The 24841-nt window shown below is 36.8% G+C and overlaps 1 protein-coding gene across 20 annotated transcripts in view; it reads right to left on the bottom strand.

Annotated features, from left to right (window-relative positions):
- Nucleotides 1-24841, bottom strand: part of CASD1 (CAS1 domain sialic acid O acetyltransferase 1) — a 53952-nt gene that overhangs the window by 27402 nt on the left and 1709 nt on the right. For 15 of the 20 annotated variants that reach the window (XR_014066079.1, XR_014066080.1, XM_081531486.1 and 12 more), the window contains exons 2-6: nt 17715-17811; nt 17064-17184; nt 6353-6397; nt 4831-4893; nt 3-47 (exon numbers count right to left, since the gene is read on the bottom strand). Coding sequence is in view for 18 of the 20 variants with exons in the window: in XM_081531477.1 (XP_081387603.1) it covers nt 3-47; nt 4831-4893; nt 6353-6397; nt 17064-17184; nt 17715-17811 (371 nt within the window). In the remaining 2 variants the exon portion in view is untranslated. Of the gene's footprint in view, nt 1-2; nt 48-4830; nt 4894-6352; nt 6398-17063; nt 17185-17714; nt 17812-23735; nt 23789-24841 lie in introns of those variants that run through there. The other 5 variants (XM_081531481.1, XM_081531480.1, XM_081531483.1 and 2 more) reach the window with 2 other exon arrangements.

Raw genomic sequence — 24841 nt, 5'->3', positions numbered from 1 at the left:
ACTGTGGCAGCTCCTGCTACAATCACATGGGGCTTTGCAACAGAATCCTGAAGAAAGAAAAATCTTTATAATAGTGTTATAGTCAGTTCAGGAGATTAATACAAGTAATATTACTTAATTTTTTTCCCTTAAGTTCTTCTTCCATTTAAATGCATTTTAATTTTCTAGGGTTCCTTATCAGATTCTTTTTACAACAAGATGGACATCCTATGCTTAAAACCTTACATGGTTGTATGACTACACAGGAGGGCATGAAGCTTGTATGGCTAATTCTTTGGTGTTCTTTAAGATAAAACTCAACATTCAGAAAACTAAGATCATGGTATCTGGTCCCATCACTTCATGGCAAATAGATGGGGAAACAATGGAAACAGTGAGAGACTTTATTTTTGGCGGCTCCAAAATTACTGCAGATGGTGACTGCACCCATGAAATTAAAAGACATTTGCTCCTTGGAAGAAAAGTTATGACCAACCTAGACAGCATATTAAAAAGCAGAGACATTACTTTGCCAACAAAGGTCCATCTAGTCAAAGCTTTGGTTTTTCCAGTAGTCATGTATGGATGTGACAGTTGGACTATAAAGAAAGCTGAGCACTGAAGAATTGATGCTTTTGAACTGTGGTATTGGAGAAGACTCTTGAAGAGTCCCTTGGACTGCAAGGAGATCCAACCAGTCCATCCTAAAGGAAATCAGTCTTGAATATTCATTGGAAAGACTGATGATGAAGCTGAAACTCCAATACTTTGGCCAGCTGATGGGAAGAACTGATTCATTGGGAAAGACCCTGATGCTGGGAAAGATTGAAGGCGGGAGGAGAAGGGGACAACAGAGGATGAGATGGTTGGATGGCATCACCAACTCAATGGACAAAAGTTTGAGTAAGCTCTGGGAGTTGGTGATGGACAGGGAGGCCTTGCGTGTTGCAGTTCACGGGGTCGCAAAGAGTCTGACATGACTGAGCGACTGAACTGAAGATAAAACCCAAACCAAAAAATCACTACTAAAATCTAATATGGCCTAATATTACTCTGAATTCTGAGTAAATCATGTAAAGCTCTAGTATATTATGTCAGCCAATTAAAAAGTATCTTTGGAAGCCTACAGGGTACACAGTTATAGTGTTAAATAAAAGTAGGGCTCTAAGAGACAAGATCTTTTGGGAAAGCTGGTCTGGTGTGTATTTAACAAAGTTAATGGACTATTATAGACCACAATGTGGAAAATAAACAAGGAGAAATTTGGTAGAAATCCTCACCTAATCCAAATTATATTATTTATAATACTACCAACTATATAGAGCTTCCCAGTTGGTTCAGTGGTAAAGAATCCACCTGCCAAAGGAGATGCCTGGGTTTGGAAGATCCTCTGAAGGAGGAAATGACCACACAGTCCAGCATTCTTGCTAGGAAAATCCCATGGACAGAGAAGCCTGGCAGGCTCTGGTCCATAGGGTCACAAAGACACTGAGCACACACACGCCAACTGCATAGTACTTGGTAATTTACTAAATGTTTCTCTTAAATTAGCTCATTTTAATATAGATTCTTGCCACTTGTGAGGCAGGCAGGGAGATATACATATGTATACATATACGTATGTATATATTATTTTTTAAAAAAGGCTATAGACTCAGGTTTATAGGTATTGCTGAGGCCTAGAAGAGACAGAACCAGAACTTAAGTCTCGGACTACTGAGTTCAATGCACTTTTCACAACACAGAAGACCTGATATGTGTGCAAGAAACGATTAAAAGTAAGAAATCAGAAAACATCCAAGCCATATACAAAAAGAGAAGTGACAGTTACAATCTCATTATGAAGGTAAAACATCCTAAGTGTAGAGAACTATGAAAGCAGAGAAATGTAATAACAAAATTAGTCTATTTCCTGTTAGATATTCCAGTTTCCAGGCTAGCATGCCCCATTTTATATTGCTATTTTACAGAAACTTTTTCCTCATCTGTAGGTGGCTCCCTTCCTCACTTTTCACAGCAGCTATCCCAAATCATACTAAATATTTTTCTTACACAGGTCCCTCCTGCCCTCCTCCTCACTTTTGGCATAAAGCCTAATCCTCAAACTTCACAGAGAAAATAGAACTCATCTGGTCTGTGTGCTCTTGCCTTCCTTGCTCCATTCTCACAACTTTATCCATATACTCACACAGTCTATCATCTTCTGATAGACGAAGAGTAAACCAAATGTGTCCCTATTCTACTTAATGGCTAACCTGTCACTCTGAGTCTGTATCTCCTCCCACATCTGGAGCTATGTCTGTAAGTTACCTTCTCAAACTCTGGAATTATCCCTTTCACCCTCTTCTCTTCGTCCTTCTCTCAATCCACAAAATGTCAACTCACCTTTATCCTCAAAAAACGTGCCTTCAATTCTGTCTCACTCTCAAATGCTTCCCATTCACTCTTGACCAACAGATTACTCGGAAGGGTGTTCGGCTTTCACTGTGCTAATTTCTTTCTCATTTATGCCTCAATTTATCATGTTTTGATTTTGAGTTAATAATCCATTAAAACCTCCCTCAGAGCCCATTAATGAATTCTGAATTGCCAAGTCCTGTAGTTTCAGTCTATCCTATATAGTTCCTAAAGTGACACTACTATCCACTTTTAAAACTCTTTCCTTCCCTGTGTGTTATATTACAGTTATTCTTCTGCTTTTGTTGCCTTACCTCTTTTATTGCCTTCTCTCAGAATCTTTTGTTTCATTCCCACATTCTCTTCTTTAATCTACACTTGCTGTCTATTCAATTATTTCTATTCAAGTCACTTCAAATATCATCTCACTTCATACCAAGACTCCCCAAACCCATCTAAGTAACTCAGACCTAATGCTTACCATTCATCTATGGAAATAACTCTAAATTGCTGGGTTCCTTAATTACCCATATCTGCCAGTCATCTAGAAGCTCTTTGAGGAGAGGAACTCTGTTATGTTAATCAAAGTATCAGCAGTGTTTAGCTTGAGGCCTAAAATATGACAAGATTTATAAATACCTGTTGGATAACAGTGGAGTTATTTAACTTCAACTTTGCTTTTTGCCTATAGGTATCTGTAAGGTTATTTCAGTTCCTATCTTTTTAATCCAATGTTCTTCTTATCTCCTCTGTAAAGCTTTCTTAGATCTTCACCTATACTCTAAACAACTCTCATCCTAAGTGCCTCTACCCATGGTGCTGTCATAGTTCTCTGTGGCCAAGTCTATTGTTACCCTTCATATTATCACTTCATTCATAAGAAAGTCTAGTCTATCTTCTAGATTGCACACTCCCTGAAGGCTAAGACTGGGGCTAATTCCCAGCCACATGCCTAATACCGATAACAAAGCTAGTTATAGTACAGACATAATAAAAATATGTATTATCAGGATTTAGCAGCTTACTATGGAAACAGTAAAAAATACATGAATATATGCATACAAACATACTCCTTGAATAATTAAAACCAGTCAACTAATCAATCTCAGGTAATTACATGACCATTTATCCAAATAAGCTGAATACTTCCTCTTTGCCAAGAATCAAAAGGAATTTTACAATAGAACCTAAAGCTCCAAAATCAAGTTTTAGCAAATTGTAAGAACAGGAGATCTGAATAGGCAATGTATCTTCAGCTTAGTCATAACAGAGGTTTTTGTGATCTTGCCTGAATTCTAAATTATATTACACTGATGTTGTTTAACTGTGAATTTCTACAACTCTAATGGATATACTTTCAGGTTCAGCATAAATATAAATCACATGTTTAAATCATCTGAAATACACAAATAACATTATTCTTATTTCTGGACATTTAAAAACATATTAATAAAAACAAAACAAAATTATGTGAGATTCAAATTTTCCAGAAAGTTGAATTCTAAAAGTTATTTGTATGTTTGTTTTTTGAAAACTTAAACATTTTCTCAAAGAAACAAAGTTAAAAATGTTGACTAGGTTCTCACTGGATCCTACAAAATTCTATTTAATGTGTTACAGTTGCCATATTAAAACACTTATTGTGAAAAGAAGCAAAGAAAAATACCACTGCAACACAAGTAATTAAGCAAAACAAGGCCAACAAAGTCAAATATTGTTTTATCCATCCCAAATGCAAATATCTCTGGGAAAGGATAAAGGTTTAATTAAAGGACTGACAAGGAGATGTATGGAGACACTGTGGGAATTCTAAAGTGGACTTGTGATAAGTTAGGGGTTTTCTGAGGTTAACAGCACTCTTGTCTTACATCTAATTTATCTGCAAACATTATGAGCCAAAACACACTAGGCTTGACTTTTAGGTCACAAATGTAATAATAAAAAGGAATAAGGATATTAAAAAAAATTTTTTTTCAGATGTATCAGGACATAAGTTTGAAGAACAAAGTGGAAAACTGCTCAAGAAAATGTGTATTGTGATGAAAAGATTATCTGAGTTTGAATTAACTGAGCTATGGCAACCCACTCCAGTATTTCTTCCCTGGAAAATTCCACGGATAGCGGAGCCGAGCAGGCTACTGTCCATAGGGATGCAAAGAGTTGGCCGTGACTGAGCATGCAAACATGCACAACAGTAACAGAAAGCTTTAAACCAAGAAAGCTTTAAATCAGTAAAGTGTTGTATAAACCTAATCACCACAAGGTTAGAATGGTAATGTCCACAGACACTGGATCAAAACTTTGTTTTCTCCCTAAAGTGACAATCAATCTAGCATGGTCGAAATCAAGAAGGTTGGTATAAAGTAGAGGAGAATAGGACAGGTGAGTATAGGAGAATGAACTTTCAAAATTTGACTGCTCAAAACCAGCAAGGCCATATTTTCAAATACAGACCTCAGTCCACATTTTGATACACTGTTTCATAGAACCATTAACCTCTGGATGCCACAGAAAATCCTAAGAGAGAAATGTGAGAAAAGAAGTCAAAGAAAATACTATGTCCACCATTCAAAACAAACTTTAACACATCTCTTACAGAGTAGTTAAAAGTAAAACACTACCTTATCTACAATATCTTCATCTCTCATCCCAATTTGGCAAGTCTCACAATAGTTCTCTGTATGTCCACTTTTGCTTTTCTCTAGAATATTTCCACACATTTTCAACACAATAATGTTTTAAAATTTAAAATCTGATCTTGCCACATCCCTGCTTAAGTATTTAAGAATTTTCAATCAATTGCCCTGAGGATAAGTTCCAAAGTCCTTAAAACTCTAAGAAGTTGCAGGTCTGGCCTCTGCCTAGATAGTCTGCCTTTTTTCTGCCACTTTCCCACTTGTTCTAAGTATACTTTTGGTTCTCCTTCAGCTCTTGGAATGCTCTACATGTTCCTTTTTCTCTAGGGCTTTGTTCCTGTTCCTTCCACCTATAATGCTCATAAGCTCTCCCCCTAAGTCTGCTGCTGCTAAGTCGCTTCAGTCGTGTCCGACTCTGTGCGACCCCATAGATGGCAGCCCACCAGGCTCCTTCGTCTCTGGGATTCTCCAGGCAAGAATATTGGAGTGGGTTGCCATTTCCTTCTCCAGTGCATGGAAGTGAAAAGTGAAAGTGAAGTCGCTCAGTCGTGTCTGACCCTTCGAGACCTCATGGCTGCAGCCTACCAGGCTCCTCCATCCATGAGGTTTCCCAGGGAAGAGTACTAGAGTGGGTTCCCCCTCAGTCTACCTAGCTCCTATTTACCCTTGAGGCCTCCGGTAAAGCATCACTTCCTCAAGGAGGCAAACTACTTTTAATTCCCTGTTCTATACATTTATAGTATTCTACTTTTTCCTTTTTGCCATCCTTAGCTTCCCTAGTGGTGGCTCAGACAGTAAAGAATCTGGCTGCAATGCAGCAGACCTGGGTTCAATCCCTGGGTAGGGAAGATCCGCTGGAGAAGATCCCCAGTCCAGCATTCTTTCCTAGAGAATTCCGTGGACAGAGGAGCCTGGAGAGCTACACAGTCCATGGGGTCACAAAGAGTCAGACACAACTGAGTGACTAACACTTTAACACTTAATCCCATGTTTAAATGCTCACAGAAAACTATAATGACTTGCAAGCTCCATTAGATAGATTAGGACATTGCTGTCTTAATCCCCATCTGTATTCTCAGTACCTAGAAGGCACTGGGAATTCAGAAAATTGATATAATGTTTTCTTATGAAGAGTAATCCTGAATACACACTGGTTTCAAATTAACATACTTTTTCCTGGATAAAAATCTAAGAGACCAAATTTTCTATTACACAAAACAGTGCGTGCATTACATTATCTTACTCGACCTATCTTCTCTCAATACACTACATGTACATGTAAATTAACCAATGAATAGTTTCAACATCATAACACTGAGCTTACTATTATATGAACTTACCACTTTAACTGATGCAATCTTGTCTTCAAAAGGAATGTTTTCATGCTACCATAACGGGGGAGAGATGACAGAAAAATATTAATGTATAGATTAATTTTATGTAAATAATTCCTCCTTCAGCTGCTTTTGTTGATTGATTTATACACCATATCCCAATTATCTACATTCAACCCAAAGGGGAAAAGACCTGCATAGACTACCCCAAAATAAGTGATACTATTTAAAAAAAAAACTTTTTATTTGTGATCTTCAACATCTTAGAGGTAGGTTAAAGATGAAATTCCCACTATGAATAAGCATAGTGTATGAATAAGCATTTATGCCTACATAAATTATCTTTTTGTCAAGCTTCCCACGATTCCAATTTAGTCCTAGTATTATTATCTATGGCAGAGACCAGTTGCTGCCCTGTATTTCCCAAATCCCTTCCAATTAGACAGCACCACATGACTAGTTCTGGCCAGTGTACTATGACTAGATGTAATGTGGGTCACTTCCAGGCTGAAGTTCCCAAGGCAATTCTGCTCATCTGGTTTAACCTGATACAGAGACCGAGGAGGCTGAATGTCCCAAATGGAACAACTAGAAAACAGTACAAATTCCAACAGCAAAGATCCCTGCAGGGAGCAAAGCCCTTTGTCCCAGGTGGCTATGACAAGAAGTGCTAAGTATTAAGACTGTGATATGGGTTTATTTCTGTAGCAACAGCTAGCCTGTCCTCACCACTATACTGGTGAAGGCTCTGCCTAAACATGAATGGACACATAGGACTCTAGGTTATTAAAGATTTCACTTTGAAGATGGTAAATAGTCTAGTTGTAGAAAAAAATTAAAATCCAAAGACTATAACTTCTTGTAACTGTTTCATAAAAAGAAAAAAAAATCATTTCATAATTAAATATTCAGGATGGAACAGGGATAGTTAATAAGAAGCTAACTGTCTTCCTAAAATCAAGGTTGAAATGTTTTCATTAATTTAACTAGACAGATAGTATTTATTTTTATTAAGAAATAAAGTTTGTTTTTATCAACAGGCTAAATTTTAAAATTCTTATTAGTCCTGTTTCAGCATCTTTTCCCAAAAGGGCTTTTTTTTAAAAAAAAAAAATCGAGTTGACTTACAGTGTTGTTAGTTTCAGGTGTATAGCAAAGTGAAACAGTTATACATATACATTTATCCACTCTTTTTTTAGTTATATATTGTATATATAGTAGTATGTATATGCCAATCCCAATATTCCAATTTATCCCTCCTCCCTCTTATTCCCTGGTAACCATAAGTTCGTTTTCTACATCCGCAACTCTACTTCTGTTTTTTAAATAAGTTCACTTGTATTCTTTTTTCCCAAAAGGACTCCTGAGACCATTAATTCAATAGCCCTTGTGGTGGTTTAGTCGCTAAGTCATGTCTGATTATTGTGACCCTATGGACAGCAGCCCACCAGGCTCCTCTGCCCATGGGATTTTTCCACGCAAGAATACTGGAGTGGGTTGCCATTTCCTTTTCCAGTACTTCAAGGTATATTATATGAAAAGAGTTTCCTTCGTCAAATAAGTCTGGGAAATAGGGTCAGAGAAAATCACACAGGTGTTCTCCTCTTTCTATCCCATCCTACTCTTTAAAAAATTCTCCCTCCGAGATACAGTGTGTCATGAAATATTTCTCCTTTTTGCATGGCACAGTTAATTCAATCAATTCAATCTCTTCATTTCTTTTATTATTTTAATATAATATCTGCTATATACAAAATAACATATCATATATATGTAAGTCACAAGTCATAGTAAAAATAAATAAGCACTCATGAATCCATGGCACAAATCAGTATTACCAACACACGAAATGAGCTATGTTGGCTTCTCCCTCTCTAAATTCCTTGCTCCCCCCAAAAAGAACAATCATCTTAAACTTTATTTTGCTTTCTATTATACAGCTTTGTCACACATATATGCATCTTTAAATGATACAGTGTTCAATGTTGTTGGCTTTAACTCCACTTTTAATTTTGAAAAATTTCAGACTTACAGCAAAATTGACACTCTTTACCAATTGTTAATATTTTCTACACTAATTTCATGTGTCTCTATGCACCACATACACATAGTTTTTCTTCTTTGCTGAACCATGTAAAAGTAAACTGCAGACATAGTAACATTTCACCCTTAAATATTTAAACACATATCTCTGAAGAATATGGACATTCTCTTGCATAACTGCAATACTACAGTCCCAAAGAATTTGACATTGATAAAATATTATCAAATCTAATAATACAGTGCATGTTCAACTTTCCCTAATAAAGTCTTTGCTACAGTTCTTATATTTTAACCTAGAATTCAATAAAAACCAGGTTTTATGTATGTGACTGAAGACAAGATGGTGGAGAAAACAGACCTTGAGCCCACCTCCTCTCACGAGAACACCAAAATCACAACTAATTGCTAAACAACCGTGGATAAAAGATTGAAACCTTTCAAAAAAGATATTCTACATCCAAAGACAAAAAGAAGCCCAACAAAATGGTAGGAGAGTCACACTTGTGATATAATCAAATTCCATATCCTGACCCATAAACTGGAGAACAATTATATCAGAGAAGTTCTCACACAGGAGAGAGAGTTCCGAGCCCTATGCCAGGCTCCCCAGCGTAGGGGTCTGGTATTGAGAGGAGGAGCTTCCAGAGCATTTGGCTTTCACAGCAAAGGGGCTGATTATAGGAGTTCCACAGGACTGGAGGATCGACTCCACACGTGGAGGGTGCACGCAAGGTCCCATGAGAACAGGGACACAGAGCAAAAGCAATGACTTCAAAGGAGACTGGGCTGGACCTACCTGCTTGTCTTGGAGGGTGTCCTGTGGAGGCATGAGGCAGCCGTGGCTCTCTCTGGTGTCATAAAAGCTGGCAGTGGTAATATTGGGGAGTTATTGGGGAGTGTTCCTCTACTTGAACTCTTGTTAGAGGTAATTAGCAGCAAGACCACGCCCTGCCCAACAGCCTGTAGGCTCCAAAGTTGGAGCACCTCAGGCCAAGCAATCCACAGGGCGGGAAGACAGCCCCACTCATTAGCAGTTCAGTTCAGTTCAGTCCAGTCGTTCAGTCGTGTCCGACTCTTTGTGACCTCATGGACTGCAAAATGCCAGGCTTCCCTGTCCATCACCAACTCCCAGAGCTTACTCAAACGCATGTCCATCAAGTTGGTGATGCCATCCAACCATCTCATCCTCTGTTGTCCCCTTCTTCTCCTGCCCTCAATCCTTCCCAGCATCAGGGTCTTTTCCAATGAGTTCTTCACATCAGGTGGCCAAAGTATTGGCCACTCATTAGCAGACAGGCTGCCTAAAGACTTTCTGAGCCCATGGTCACCTATAGACATGGCCCTTAACACAGCCCTGCCCACCAGAGAACCACAACCCAGCTACATTCACCAGTGGGCAAGCAACAGCTTCTCCTACCAGGAAGCCTCCACAAGCCTCTAGAACAGGCTTGCCCACCAGGGGGCAGACACTGGCCTCTCACCAGAAAGCCTGTACAAGACTCTAGACCAGATTCACCCACCAGAGGGCAGACACCAGAAGCAAGAAAACTACGATAACAGCACCCTATGGAACTGAGTCTGCAAACTCAGGTCAGAACCGACCTTGGACCTTGGGTAATAAGAGCGAAATGTACTGCTTAGACACAGAAAAGTATCTGCATGAAAGTGAAGTTGCTCAGTCGTGTCTGACTCTTTGTGACCCCATGGACTGTAGCCCAAAAGGCTCCCCTGTCCATGGGATTTTCCAGGCAAGAATACTGGAGTGGGTTGCCATTTCCTTCTCCAAGGGATCTTCCCAACCCAGGGATGGAACTCAGGTCTCCCGCATTGCAGGCAGACGCTTTAACCTCTGAGCCACCAGGGAAGCAGGGCAGCCCCTATTGAAGGAAACTTCTCCAAAGTTGAGAAACATAATTAAACTTCCACATACATAAAAATACAAACAGAAATTTAGACAAAATGTGGTGGCAGAGGAATATGTTCCAGAGGAAGGAAAAAGAAAGAAACCCAAAATGACAACTAATGGCATGAAGATAGACAATCTATCCGAGAAAAGAGTTAAGAGTAATGGATGCACAGAGCAGGAAGGTACAACAAGTTTATAGAAGAGTCAGAAAATACCAAGAACAACCAAAGAGATGAAGAATACAACAACTGAAATGAAAATACATGAGAGAGACTCAACAACAAAATAAATGAGGCAGATGAATGGATAAGTAAGCTTGAAGACAGAGTGCTGGAAACCACTGCTATGGAAGCGAATAAAGGTAACAGAATGAAAAGAAAAAAGGACAATTTAAGAGGCTGCTGGGACTCTGTCAAATACACCAACAATAACATAATAGGGGTTCCAGAAGGAGGAGAGAAAGGGCCTAAAAAATATTTGAAGAGACAATAGCTGAAAACGTCCCTAACATGGGAAAAGAAACAGCCAACAAAGTCCAGGAAGCACGAAGTCCCATCTAGGACTGACCCAAGGAGGGGCAGGCCCAGAGACACAGCGACGGAACTAATGACAACTAACGACCAAAGAGAAAACACTAAAAGCACTGAAGGAAACACAATAAATAACCAACAAGGGAATCCCTATACGACTATCAGCTGATTTTTCAGCAGAAATTGTACTGGCCAGAATCGAGTGGCATGATATATTTATAGTGATGAAAGGGAAGAAACTACAGTGAAAAAATACCCTACCCAGCAAAGGCCTTGTTCAGATTGGTGTGAGAAATCAAAACTCTACAGATAAGCAAAAACTAAAAGAATTCAGCACCACCAAATCAAATGCTAAACGAACTGCTCTACATGAAAAAGAGAAGGCAACAATTAGAAACACTAACATTACAAAATGGGAAAGCTCACTGGATAAATCAAACATATAATAAAGGAAACTACCCTCACACAAATATAAATATATAAACCAGTAACTGTGAGAGGTGGAAAGTACAAATTCAGGATATTTGAAATGCATTTGAAATTAAGAGATCAGCAACTTCAACAATCATATATACATATGTGTGTGTGTGTATGTAGAGAGAGATTGCTATATCAAAACCTCATGGTTACCACAAGCCAAAAAACTATAAAAGATACACATATAAAAAAGAAAAAAAATCCAAGCACAACACTAAACACAGTCATCAGATCAGAAGAGAACAAAAGAAGGAAGGAAATGACCCTACAAAACCAAATCCAAAACAGCAGCTTCAGCTGCATGCAACAAATTCTGGTACAGTCTTTTTTCATTTTTATTCTGTTACAAATATTTTCTAATTTTCCTTGTTACAGCTTCTTAGATACACCCATCATTTAAAAGGAGTCATTTAATTTCCAAATATATGGGCTTTTAAAAAGTATCTTTGATATTAATTTCTTATTTTGATATTAATTTCTCATTTAAATCCTTTCTTTCTGCAATCACCCTCTGCGTTTTTTGTCTTCTGACTTTATTGAGGCTTTCAATGGCTAAGCCAAAGATCTCTCTTGGTAAATGTCACAATGCACTTGAAAATACGTGGGTTATTTTCAAATATCTTTTTTGATATTGATTTCTAACATAACTCCACAGTGATAAGAGAATAGTCTATGATCTCAATATCTTTAGACCATGAAATTTTTGCCATCACAGTCCTTACTATTAATATTTGTATTTTTCTTTCTTACTTACTTCACTTAATATGATAAAACTCTAGTTGCATCCACATTGCTGCAAATGGCATTATTTTGTTCCTTTCTCTAGCTAAGTACTATGCCATTGTATATATGCATCACATCTTTATGCACTCATCTGTCGATAGACCTTTAGGTTGTTTCTATGTTTTGGTTATTGTGCTGCTATGACAGGTGCATGTATCTTTTTGAATTATAGTTTTGTCTGATAGAACACACCCTCACATTCTGCACAAAAATAAACTCAAAATGGCTTCAAGACTTAAACATAATGATACCATAAAACTCCTAGAAGAGATCATAGACAAAACATTCTCTGACACAAATCTTATCAATATTTCCTTAGCTCAGTCTCCCGAGGAAATAGAAATAAAAACAAAAATAAATAAATGGGACCTAATCAAACTTGAGGCTTCCCAGGTAGCTCAGCTGGTAAAGAATCCACCTGCAATGCAGGAGACCCTGGTTTGATTCCTGGGTCGGGAAGTTTCCCTGGAGAAAGGTTAGGTTACCCACTCCAGTATTCTTGGGCTTTGGTGGTGACTCAGATGGTAAAGAATCCACCAGCAATGCAGGAGCCCTGGGTTCGATTCCTGGGTTGGGAAAAGCCTCTGGAGGAGGGCATGGCAACCCATTTCAGTATTCTTGCCTGGAGAATCCCAATGGACAGAGAAGCCTGATGAGATACAGTCCATGGGGTTGCAAAGAGTTGGACAGGACTGAGCAACTAAGCACAGCACAGCACAATCAAACTTACAAGCTTTTGCACAGTAAAGGAAACCATAAACAAAATGAAAAGACAATGCTACAAAATGGGGGGAAATATCTGCAAATGATGCTACAGACAAGGGCTTAATCTCCAAAATATATACACAACTCAAAACACCAAACAATCCAATCCAAAAATGGGCAGAAGACCTTAATAGACATCTCTCCAAAGAAGACAAACAGATGGCCAGTAGGCACATGAAAAGATGCTCAGTGTCATTAATTATTAGAGAAATGCAAATCAAAACTACAATGAGGTCACAGCCTACACCAGTCAGAATGGCCATCATTAAAAAGTCTACAAACAACAAATGCTGGAGAGGATGTGGAGAAAACGGAACCCTCCTACATTGTTTGTGGGAATGTAAGTTGGTATAGCCACTATGGAGAACAGTATGGAGGTTCCTCAGAAAACTAAATTGTTTTTAATAAAATTTTGTGAGCTTTCTGCATACAGATGTAGGCTTATTTACTAGGTTTATTCCTATGTACTGTGTTTTTTTATTATTATTATTGCACAGAGTATATTTTAAATAACATTTTTGAACTCTCTATTCCTGACAAGTAGATATGCAATTAATTTTTAACAGCTTTATTGACTCAGTACAATCAATTTTCATATATTTATCTTATAATTAGCTATATTGTTAAAATTTTTATTATATCTAGTAAATTTTCTATAGGTTCTTTGGGATTTTCTATGTAGATAACTGTATTATAAAATATCAAGTTATTTCTTTCCAATCCTTACATCTTCAAAGTACCATCTTTCTCTGGCTGAGAGAGACAGTTAGTCGCTCAGTCACATCCGACTTTTTGCTATCTCATGGATTGTAGACCACCAGGCTCCTCTATCCATGGGATTCTCCAGGCAAGAATACTGGAGTGGACTGCCATTTCCTCTTCCAGGGGATCTTCCCAACCCAGGGATCGAACCTGGGTCTCCCTAAGGATCTCTAATACAATACTGAATAGAAGCAGCAATAATGAACATCTTGAGTTTAATGGAGATATGTCTACCATCTTACCAATGGAACATTTATTGTAGGCTTTTAGAATTTTTATCAGAGTAAGAATATAAAGCAGCTTACTTATAAGAGAGAAATGATACCAATTCCCTGATACTGTTAGGACTTGGTTAATGGACCAATATGTGATCAAAAAAAGGATTTCATGTGTGCTTTGAAAGATATTCTCTGATATCTTAGCGTATTCTTTAAGTATTGAGTTATAAGTTTATAAAATCAGCATACTAATAGCTGATATTTACTTATTTGCTTGCACTATTATTAATTACATGAGCAGTGAGTAATTCTCCAACTATGGTAGACAGTCTGAAATCAGTCTGAAAAATCTATGTTTAGCTGACAAGTTTAGACTACTTATATTTATTTTGATAATAAATGTTTCCATCTTAATTTTTGATTTCTAGCTCCCTCACACATATGTATATTTTTATATAAAAATAAAACACTGATTTTTAACATGTAATATGTTACATATATGTACATATATACAAATATATGTTATATATGTATCCACATGTGTGTATCACATATGTGTGTGCTTATGTATGTTTATGTATTATATTTGATATTAGATGAGTTCAGTTTCATTTAATTTTTTTCTTCTTCTGGTTTGCAATCACCCACCCTAATTCTATCCTTTCAGTCCATGCCCTTGGAATAAAGGTCATCTTTAACTTAAGTTCTAAGTTAAGATGATACCTTAAAGTGTAAAGAGGACATTAGAACACTTTAATTGTGGTCATCTCTCTCTGACTTATATGCTATGTCAGTCCTTTAGTACTGTGTTTCTGTAAAGTGTAAAAAGATATTATTTGACAGTTTGTTTAGATTCATAAACATGTTTCCTATTTTCTTTAACCATTAATTCAGATCATTTTTTTTTTCTGAATTATTTCCCTCCTTCTTGAAGTTTATTCTTTGGAAAATTCTTTAGTATAAGTTTATATGGCAGTAAGCCCTCATGCTGCTGCTACTGCTGCTAAGTCGCTTCAGTCGTGTCCGACTCTGTGCGACCCCATAGATGGCAGCCCACCAGGCTCCTCCGTCCCTGGGATCCTCCAGGCAAGACTACTGGAGTGGGCTGCCATTTCCTTCTCCAACGCATGCATGCATGCTAAGTTGCTTCAGTCGTGTCCGATTCTGTGCGACCCTATGGACAGCAGCCCACCAGGCTCCTCCGTCCACAGGATTCTCTAGGTAAGAATACTGGAGTGGGTTGCTAGTTCCTTCTCCAAGCCCTCATAGTTGTTGTTAATCTAAAAATGTCCTATAATTCAAGAATAGAGGAACTCACATGTTAGGGATACAATTCTAGGTTAAAACTTACTTTCTATAAGAACTTTAAAGCTATTAGTCTACTGTCCTCTGGCTACCAATATTACTGTTGAGAAATATGCTGGCTCAGAGCTTTGTTTGCTTCATACACGGCATTGTAGCTACAGGCATCTATCTTTAGGGCAACCCAAATCTCTACTGCACACTGACTGTTATTGTTCCCATTACTGGATTTGCCTCACAGTTCATTCCATTTTTGTGGGGGATGTGTCTCCCATGTCAAAGTCTAGAAATACATCAACAAGTATTTTTTAATCTAGGATCTAGTTGGTGTGAGGTGGAAGGGGCCCCCAGAGTATCTAGCTTGCCCTCTGGCTGGAAGTAACACAAACAGCTTTCTTCATTGCAAGACTTCTCAAATTTTTAATACCCCGGCCTAAACTAAAACTATCTAAGAGGAGGATATGATATCTGCCTCTGCCCAAACTTATTTGACCAGAGCTTCTTACAGAACTAGTCTTTCACAAAATATAATTTGAAAAAAAATAAATCCTGCTCTAAAGCTTCTTTTAAAAAAGATTTTCCTCAATACAGAAAAGAAATCCAAAAAAATTATCTTCAATACTTCTATTCCACTTAAAGAATCCCACTACCAAGGCTAAAAAAAATTAATCAACTTTCACAACATGCCAGGCTATGTTGTGAAATATAAATCTATACTAGCTTTTCCTAGTAGACAAAATTGCTACTGGACTCTTCTTACAAGAGTTCCGAAGGACTGAGTATCCATTACCATCATCATGATGAGACTAGTTAGTTAGCTGTGAAGTCCCTAATTTTTCAGTTTCCTACCACTGGACAAGGTGATATGTACAGGCAGATTTTTATCATAAATTCACAAGCTACTACCCTTACAATTCTGAACTTTCTTGTACTTTACTTTTTTCTTCTTGTTATTCCCCACTCCCAACTATATGCAATTAAAGACAGAAATAAGAACTTCAGATCACTTAAAAATGTATGAAACAGAAAGATACGATGAAATAGTTCACAAAAATTAACTAACAAATTAACATTTAGAAAGATGTTCATCCTTGTTTTTTTAAAAAAGATACAGTTTCAAAATGAGATATTAAAAAGAGCAGAAATTTGTCACATTGTCATTTTAATTATATAGCATGAATGTCCAGTGCCAGAAAGGTTACAGAAAATAGGTTCCAATGTACATTGCTAATTACAGTATAGATTGAAAGAATTTAACAATATAATCAATAATTTTTAAAGTACTATATTTAACCTAATATTTGCACTGTAGAGATTCTACCCTAAGGAAATAATTTAAAAAGCAAAATTTTCACACAAAAATGTAATAAAAATATCCTTTTTAAAATCACAAAATATTAAAAATTAGAAAACTACAAAAAGCTAAGAAAAGGGAAGATTATATAAGATCCCATTATATCCACTTGCTAGTATGTTGCCATTATGAAGATACTTACACTGATTTATAATAATATGGTAAATTATGATAAGTGGTGGCAAAGATGATATCAAATTGTACATGCTAATCTATTATAATTTTGTTTTTTAAAAAAGAGACTGAAAAGAAATATAGTAAAATGTTAAAAGGAGGATATGGGATATTTCTTCTTTATCTTCCTAAAAAAATTTTTTTTAAGTTTTTCCATGGAAAGAATTTTAGTATTTCTGAAAACAAAAAGTTTAAGTCAATAAAAGGTTTGCCAATACTTCACCCACCACTTCTTTTTCTTATGGCTCTGTAATGGCAAAGTGTCCCCCGCCACCTTTCCCAAAACCAAACTAAAAATTTTATAGTTTCTTTTGTTACTGTGAAAAGGCACATTCCTCCTATAACTATTCAGTTGCCTAACTTCTAAAACAATACTCTAATGAAATGAATAGACAGATTTTACCTTATTTCCTTCTTCTTTGAATTGAGGATTAATTATTTTCACAAAAGAATAAAATAATTGACGAATTCTGGAATCTCCAATAAATGCAATATGTTTATCTACGAGGCAGTTCTTTGCCTCACTGAAATCAACAAGGAAACAACAATTAGAATACAGAAATTCAGCACAGGTATCTTCAAAGCACATAATTTGTGAAGAAAGTAGTACAGGATTATTATATACAGTTACGTTGTTGTTTTAGAAATAGGTGGCCAGGTTTGTTTAACCTACCAGTTCATGTATGATTGATTAATTCTATTAAGTGTTTCATATGTACTCAAACCACAGTAAGTGCTTAATACCCACTCTCTCAGAAAAACTGTGCGAGGTAGCTATCCAAGTCCCAAAGCAAAAGTCCTTCATTCATAGGCTATTGCCCTTGGCCCCTGGTTTTCTCTCACCTGAGATAAAGTAGATTGGTTCAAAGCTTTCCCTAATGCTTTAGAGCAAGAATATTCTTTTGGACTCACCCCCACGCCTGCCCTGTCAGCAATTCTCTACCATCACATAGAGAAGTACCATCTGTCACTTTCTTTGCTCTATTAACACATCTCTACCGATACTAAGATCCATCTTAGAAAAGAAGAAAAAAAATAAATGAAGAAACTTTACCTGATTTTGTACTTATGCATCATACAGCTGTGAGGCTGCCAAACTTTCTCTCCAAGAAATCTGCCACTTGAGAGAAGGTATTCACATGAATCATTGCCTGTAATAATTAAACACAATAATGTTGTTAACAATAGTTACACTTTTATACGTTGGTTGTCTATCCCATTTTACCCTTGGAGATGAGAGAGTACAGAGTTTTCCACACTTCACTATACCTTCTAGGTACATACGACTCATCCATGAGAAGCATAGTAACTATTAATATATTAATATTGAAAACGATAAGAGACACTAGTGACAGATAATTTACCCAGAATATACTTCATCACCAGTGCTATGTTAATGCTTTGGCAGTTCCTTCTACTGCAAGTTTTCCCTCCAAGGACATCTTGCCTCAAAATAGCCTTTATATCTGTTTATCACTTCTACTTCTAGTTGGGAAACAAAAGTTTAAGGGATAAAAGAGAAGACTTTGGAAATGACTTCCTATTCAACTATTATAGTACTTCGTGCATTAGTACATCAGAAACCTGGTAAATATTGAAGTATTTTAAAAATCTACGCCCTAATTTTCACAATTTCCCTGGGAGGAAGTGGGCTATATCCCTACTCTGTAAATGTGCAAACAGAGAAAGACTTATTAAAAACTTCTTAAAATGCGTAGTAAAATGTCATCCGTTTACAATCTCACAAAGACTTGAAACACTGTTAATCAAAAGATGACTGAAGATACACATGATCAATTATCAGTAATAAATGCTATTATGAATATCCATCCTCTACTTCTCTCAATTGTCTTTTGCCTCCACCATTAGGATGACAGCAAACCCCTCCCACTGTGGTTGGGAGAAGTTTCAAACAGAAAATTCCATATCTGCAAGCCCCCTCGCTCCTGTGTAAACTGGGACAGATGGTTACCCTACTTCCTTTGGCCATTTTACTGTACATTAGCTTAATGTACATGACCAATGTATATGGTTAAAAAGGGGGTTGGAGGCATTAGAAGAGTTCAAATATGTCAAATGGACGAGGGAAAAATGAGGTGTGCACATTAACTGTGGGGTTACAGTTAATGTGCTTTTAAATTTGATCTCCAGTTCTTTAACAGTCAATAGCAATCTCTATTTGTTTTACAAATAGTTAAGGTCAGGACGCAGAATCTGGTAAAAAGAATACTATAGAACAAAATAGTGGAGATAGGAAAGAGCCAAAGATATTTTCAGTAGAACACATCTCTTTTCTCCATCCAGTTATCCATTTATCTGGACAACACACAGATAAAAGGTGATACAAACATAAGGCAAGTATGCATAAATAATAAAAATGTTGATACCACAGTGTCATAAATTCTAAAACAGAACAAGGAGGAAAATGAAAATAGTACACTGTTCTGTTGGTAAAAACTGGATAAGGAAAGTAGACGATAAATTATTATATTTTTGTAATTATAGATGTAGCTAAGCCTTTTTTTTTTTTGTATTTTAAAGATTTTTTAATAACATCTCTCTAAGGAAACTATAAATAATCAGTTCTTAATTCTTTTCAATTATCAAAAACTAATGCTAGTTCTAAAAAACAAAATTAAGTTACATAAACAATCATGGAGAAGTAAAGAAAGGACTCTAGAAACACACAATTATTTCCTAAAAACAGCACTGCTGCTGCATTTTTTAATAATGGCCATATAGTAAAATCCTATTAAAAATCCAGTAAATGTTTAAAATTAGGATGAAAATTCCACATTTACACCACTTCTACCTCTTTAAACACATCTTTTAAACCAAGCAAAAAGTTAGTAACACATTTATTTTATTAAAAAGTTATATAAGAAGTTTTAAACAATTAGCCTTCTGTAAAGTTTTTCTTTCTTCATCCCTTGTTGTTGTTGTTGTTACTTGGCTTCTGTTTCTTAGATCAATCTTCAGTGTGTTAGATTATGCTATTTGTTTAACCATCTCTACAGGTTATTGATATGCTTCTGTGGAGATGGAAGTGCCACACCAGTGTCTTAAAATAACCAATTTTCTCCACCAGAAAATGTGTGTTAAAATGCCAAATTCTTCTTTCCCTCTTCAATATTACTACTCAGACATTATTTTTCAGTAGTTCAGTTGGTAGAAAACAAAAGCTCTAATCTCAAGATCCCACATTAGAAAAACCTCATACCAAGACAAATTTAAAGTTGTCACTAACCAAAAGACATTATGAACACTGTATTTTAAAAACTAGCTGGTCTTTCTGGGAAAAATATCCTTAATATGGTAGTTGCTGCTGCTGCTAAGTCGCTTCAGTCATGTCCGACTCTGTGCGACCCCATAGACGGCAGCCCACCAGGCTCCGCCGTCCCTGGGATTCCCCAGGCAAGAACACTGGAGTGGGTTGCCATTGCCTTCTCCAATGCATGAAAGTGAAAAGTGAGAGTGAAGTTGCTCAGTCGTGTCTGACTCTTATGGTAGTTGAATAAATGCTAATTAATGGTGACTCTTCATAATATATTCTATGATGCAAATTAAAAAAAACCTTGTATCTGAAACAGTCTCGGTATCTTATCAGTTAAAGTGATTTTGCTCAGTTGTGTCTGACTCTTTGGGACCCCATGGACTGAGGCCTGCCAGGCTCCTTTGTCCATGGACTTTTTCAGGCCAGAATACTGGAGTGGGTAGCCATTCCCTTCTCTAGGGGATCTTCCTGACTCAGGGATCAAACCCAGGTCTCCCGCATTGCAGGTGGATTCTTAACCGTCTGAGCCACCAGGGAAGCCAGTTAAGGTCTACTCAAAACACGGAAACTACACCAGCTATTTTAGTAGAGAGAATGTAATATGAAGAACTGTTAGGAAAGTAAAAGAATTGCTAAGTAGATAACTGAAAAAGGTTAGGAGGACACAGACTTTTACATATTTGTCAGCAAAATAATAAAAATAGTAGCACTAGTAAATACTATAATGTCTGAATAAAAATAAATTAACCTGTCTTAAAAAATAAAAATAAAAAACTCCACAAAATTCTATACTCTAACACTAGTTCTCTTTTCCTGGGAAGGAAACAGTTTTAAAATCAAATCACTAAATGTAAATCTAAATGTTAAATTAATGTGACACATTTATATTATGTATACTAGCTACATATTAACATATGCTGGCACATTATTTTCCTTTCAAAATTTACCCAGAAGAACCCCAAACAAAAGAAAACAAAATACTGCAGTCATTATTTTCAATTGCTTCATATAATTTTGATAGCTACCTTCATATAATTTTGATAGCAACCAGTGAGATGAAAGTTGCCAAGTGCTCAGATAAATCAAGTTAGGAACAGAATTTTAAAAAAGAAAAAAAAAAAAAGCAACTAACGGGATAGAATTATCTACTTCAGCTATCTCTAATACAAAGATTATCTAGATGAATGGCTGTCTTCCCTTCATTCTGTTATCTTAAGCATAAACATTCTGGTTTGTCAATCTCAAGTCTCAGGTTTTTATGCATGATTTTTCTATAATAGAAGGATACTAAGAGCAAACTAAGTAAAAAGGTAAACAAGTTAAAAAAAAAAAAAAACCTGAAAAACAAAATATAACAAATAAAGAAAACTCCTGACCTGCTAAATAAACCAAGGCTTATATTTTTCATTGACTACCTCTGGCACACTGCACCTTTAGATTGAATCATCTTGACAAAGCTGTATGTTTCTTACTATCAAGCATGAAAATACCAGATCATAAACTTTACAACGTGATCTGCAGAATATTTTATTTGCTCCAAATTTAGCAAGTTATACTTCTGTCTGTGTTGAAAAATCACCATTTACAATTTTCTTTAGATAAGCTAGGAGTGCCTCTTTACAAGCAGTGTCATGCAGATCAGGATTTTTCTAGCAGCCAAAGAAGGAAAAGCCTGAGAGACCTAACGCTGCTTCTTGTTTTAATTTCTGAAGCTTTGAACTCATTTTTTCCAAACCATGCAGTATTATTTCATATTGGCATTAAATATGCCTATGACAGAAAGGAATTAGAATTCGACAAAACTAAGACATTTGAAGCAAGTTAACTTCATCAATTAAAAAATCTAAATTTAACCAGATTGGAACTATTCTTAAGGCTACTGATACTGGCTTCTTATCCCAGAAATGATGTTTTTAGTCTGTAATCACAATATTAATGGATATCTTGTGATTCCATCATGGTAAAATTTAGAAAAAATGTAACTAAAAGAATAACTACTTTTAAAAATGTCATTTTTTATATTATGTGAAATAATATTAATAATGCAAAAAAACCCCCCACAAAACACTACTTTCTAAAGTTAAGATCAGAACATGCGTCTAGAACATGAAATTCAATTAAAACCAAAAGAACCAAATGCAGGGAGGCAAACAGAAGGAAATAAGGACTTCAAAAATCTGTTTATCCAGTAATTGTTACAGAGTTTCTACTATGTGTTAAGCTCTGATTATTTAAGGATGAATAAAATACCCTTGGAAGCTCAAAGTTTGTGTGGGGAAGTCAGATACAAATTATTGTAATACAACATGGTAAGTATGTACTAGTTACTGTAGAAACATTGAATTCCTAATTTCTATTTCTATGCTGGTGACATCTGGACCAGGATTTGAAGGAACAAGTAAACAGGTCAGATTTTGAAGTTTTAGACATGTAACTTCGAGAAAATCACCATTTACTGGAAAATGAATAAGACAATTCTTGGCTGGCACTGTGAAGTTGAATTAGTATTTCTAAATGATTTAACCCATGTTCTGATGGAAAATGCTTTCTCACTACACTACTACTGTCTAAGAGACTCCAGAAAGGCAGAATATAACATAATGGTATGAGGTACAACTAACTGGGTTTTAAATCCTAGCTCAGTCAGACTAATTGTGTGTCTTTAGGCAACTTAACCTCTCCTGCCTCATCTTTAAAATGTAAATACTGCAATTCTCTGAATCTAAGACCACTGATTATAAAATACACCATTATTTTATATAACAGTAGGAAAAATGTTATCAATTAAACTTTGACATGCAATCAAAGTTTTAAAAACTCATCTTGATTACAGATATTAAAAATGGTGGAGGCGGGAAGTGGGAACATTGAAATCTAGTAATTGTATCTACCCATAGACTGGTTGCAAAGACAAAATGAGTTAAGATTTAAAACCTTTAGTAGAACAGCACCTGGCATATAACAAGTGCTCAATGATAGCATGTAGTTTTCCTAAGCTTTGCTTTCTGTAGTGTACTTTTTACTTTCTTTAGTTTGTCAAACAAGAAATACTGAATCTGTGTATTTCAACTGCATTCACTCTCCTGGCCTGAGGCAAACCCATACTCACACACTGGAGATTTTAATACACAGCCTAAACCTCTATATGTAATATAAGGTCCTTTCTTATTCTAAGATTTATGATGCTGTGATTCAAGTGTTTGATTATCCTTGCGTGAAAAGCATTGCATCTGACTGTTTCACACTGCTAAAGAATGAGGCTGGCTAAAAAGTTTCTGGTAAGATCATTTTTTTCCCCAAACAGTCTCTGGCTCAAGTTCCTGACATTCCGCTTGGGCACGTACACACACCAGGTGTACTGCTTCACACTCAAGACACTGAAGCACCTACAGAAGTTGATGATGAGCTTCTGGAGGAGGCTTTATAAACAATCCCAGATTGCTACACTGACTCATAAGGTTCCATCTGACATTCTATCTTCCCTGCTGACAACAGATCTTGAAAGGATGAAATTTATAATCTAAATATAGCAATTAGGATCCATGTTTATCAAAAGATAAAAGCACAATTAAAAAAGGGAGGTGGAGGAGACTAGATGTTTAACTTATAGGAGGACCAGAGCACACAGTTATAAAAGTTATCTCCACTATCACATACATAAAATTGAATTAGATTACTATCATCTTATAACAAAATAGCATAAAATGTTAGTGGTCAGAAAATTTTCTTTAAAATGACAATAAATTAATGCATCAAATTGCTAGCTTTATTTTGTATATCAAAGTGTTGGACTTCTCTTACAGCAACAGCAGATGAACCAAAGTCTTGCCAGGTCATGTGAATGTGATCTATGGGAAGCTGGAGGAGAAAGGCCAAGAGGGTATAAGCAATTTATCTTTTTTCAATCGATTTTGTGTATTTATATAAAGGGCTATTCATTCAGTACAGTAGGAGAGTATAAGATTTTTAATTCTCAAGCATTGCAGAAAACAAAGCAGCACAACTGATCAAAATATCCTTTACTTTTAAAGATTTCCTAAAATGAGAAGAGAGTTCAGATTCCAGTGCCCTCTTTACTGGATATTTTGCCAAAGTAGGTGTGAAACTAAACGGGAAACGCCTTAAATACGCACCTATTACACATTTACCTCTTGACCAGTGAATCTCACAATCTCCAAGAGCTGTCCAGATAACAGCTTCAAAAGAACCACAAACAAGAGATCCTATCTTTGTTAATTTCCCTCAGCCTGTCAACCTCTATCCTAGTGACATTCTTACAGAGAAAAATAAGAAAAAAAAAAAATCAAGAAGGACAATATCCCTTGATTACTGAAGAATAACACGTTCTGAAATAATGAGGTCATATTTCCTTACTCTTTGCACCAATTTCAAAACCCACAGCGAAGGACTCCTCTCAGACTGCTTCCAACTTATTTTCATTGCCCACCTCAACTCCTGTCAACCCATAAGTTCTAGTTCTAATATCGGCACCAGTGGCTTCACTTTGTAAAAAGTGTGCAACCAGACCCCTTTAAACGTTTCTGAATCACAAAGCCTGGGTGACACCTCCTCCATTTGGCCAAGGGCATCTTTTGCCAGCTGTCAACTCGGCGGCAAAAGAAAGTGGGGCGGCCCTTGCCGCTGTCCAACAGCTTGGCCCCGCTGTTCCAGGGCAGAAACCGGATAAAACAAAGGCTAAAAAACCGAGCACCTAAGGCGCAGAATGGGGCGACCCGACTTGGAGCGCAGGTGCCCCCGTGCAGGGCGGCCTTGGCCTTCAGGCGCCCTGGGCTGGCCCCCGAGGGCCGCCTGCTCGCCTCCTGCACGCGAGCCCCGGGCCTGCCGTGTTTCCCCCGGCCCAGCCCGCGCAAGAGCCGGGACCCCAGCTACCCCTGGGCCCGGCCTGG

Source organism: Giraffa tippelskirchi, chromosome 10 (genome assembly GCF_054371585.1).
Source record: "Giraffa tippelskirchi isolate mGirTip1 chromosome 10, T2T-mGirTip1v1.2.pri, whole genome shotgun sequence".
Lineage (NCBI taxonomy): Eukaryota > Metazoa > Chordata > Mammalia > Artiodactyla > Giraffidae > Giraffa > Giraffa tippelskirchi.
This window is presented reverse-complemented; position numbering and strand designations above follow the sequence as displayed.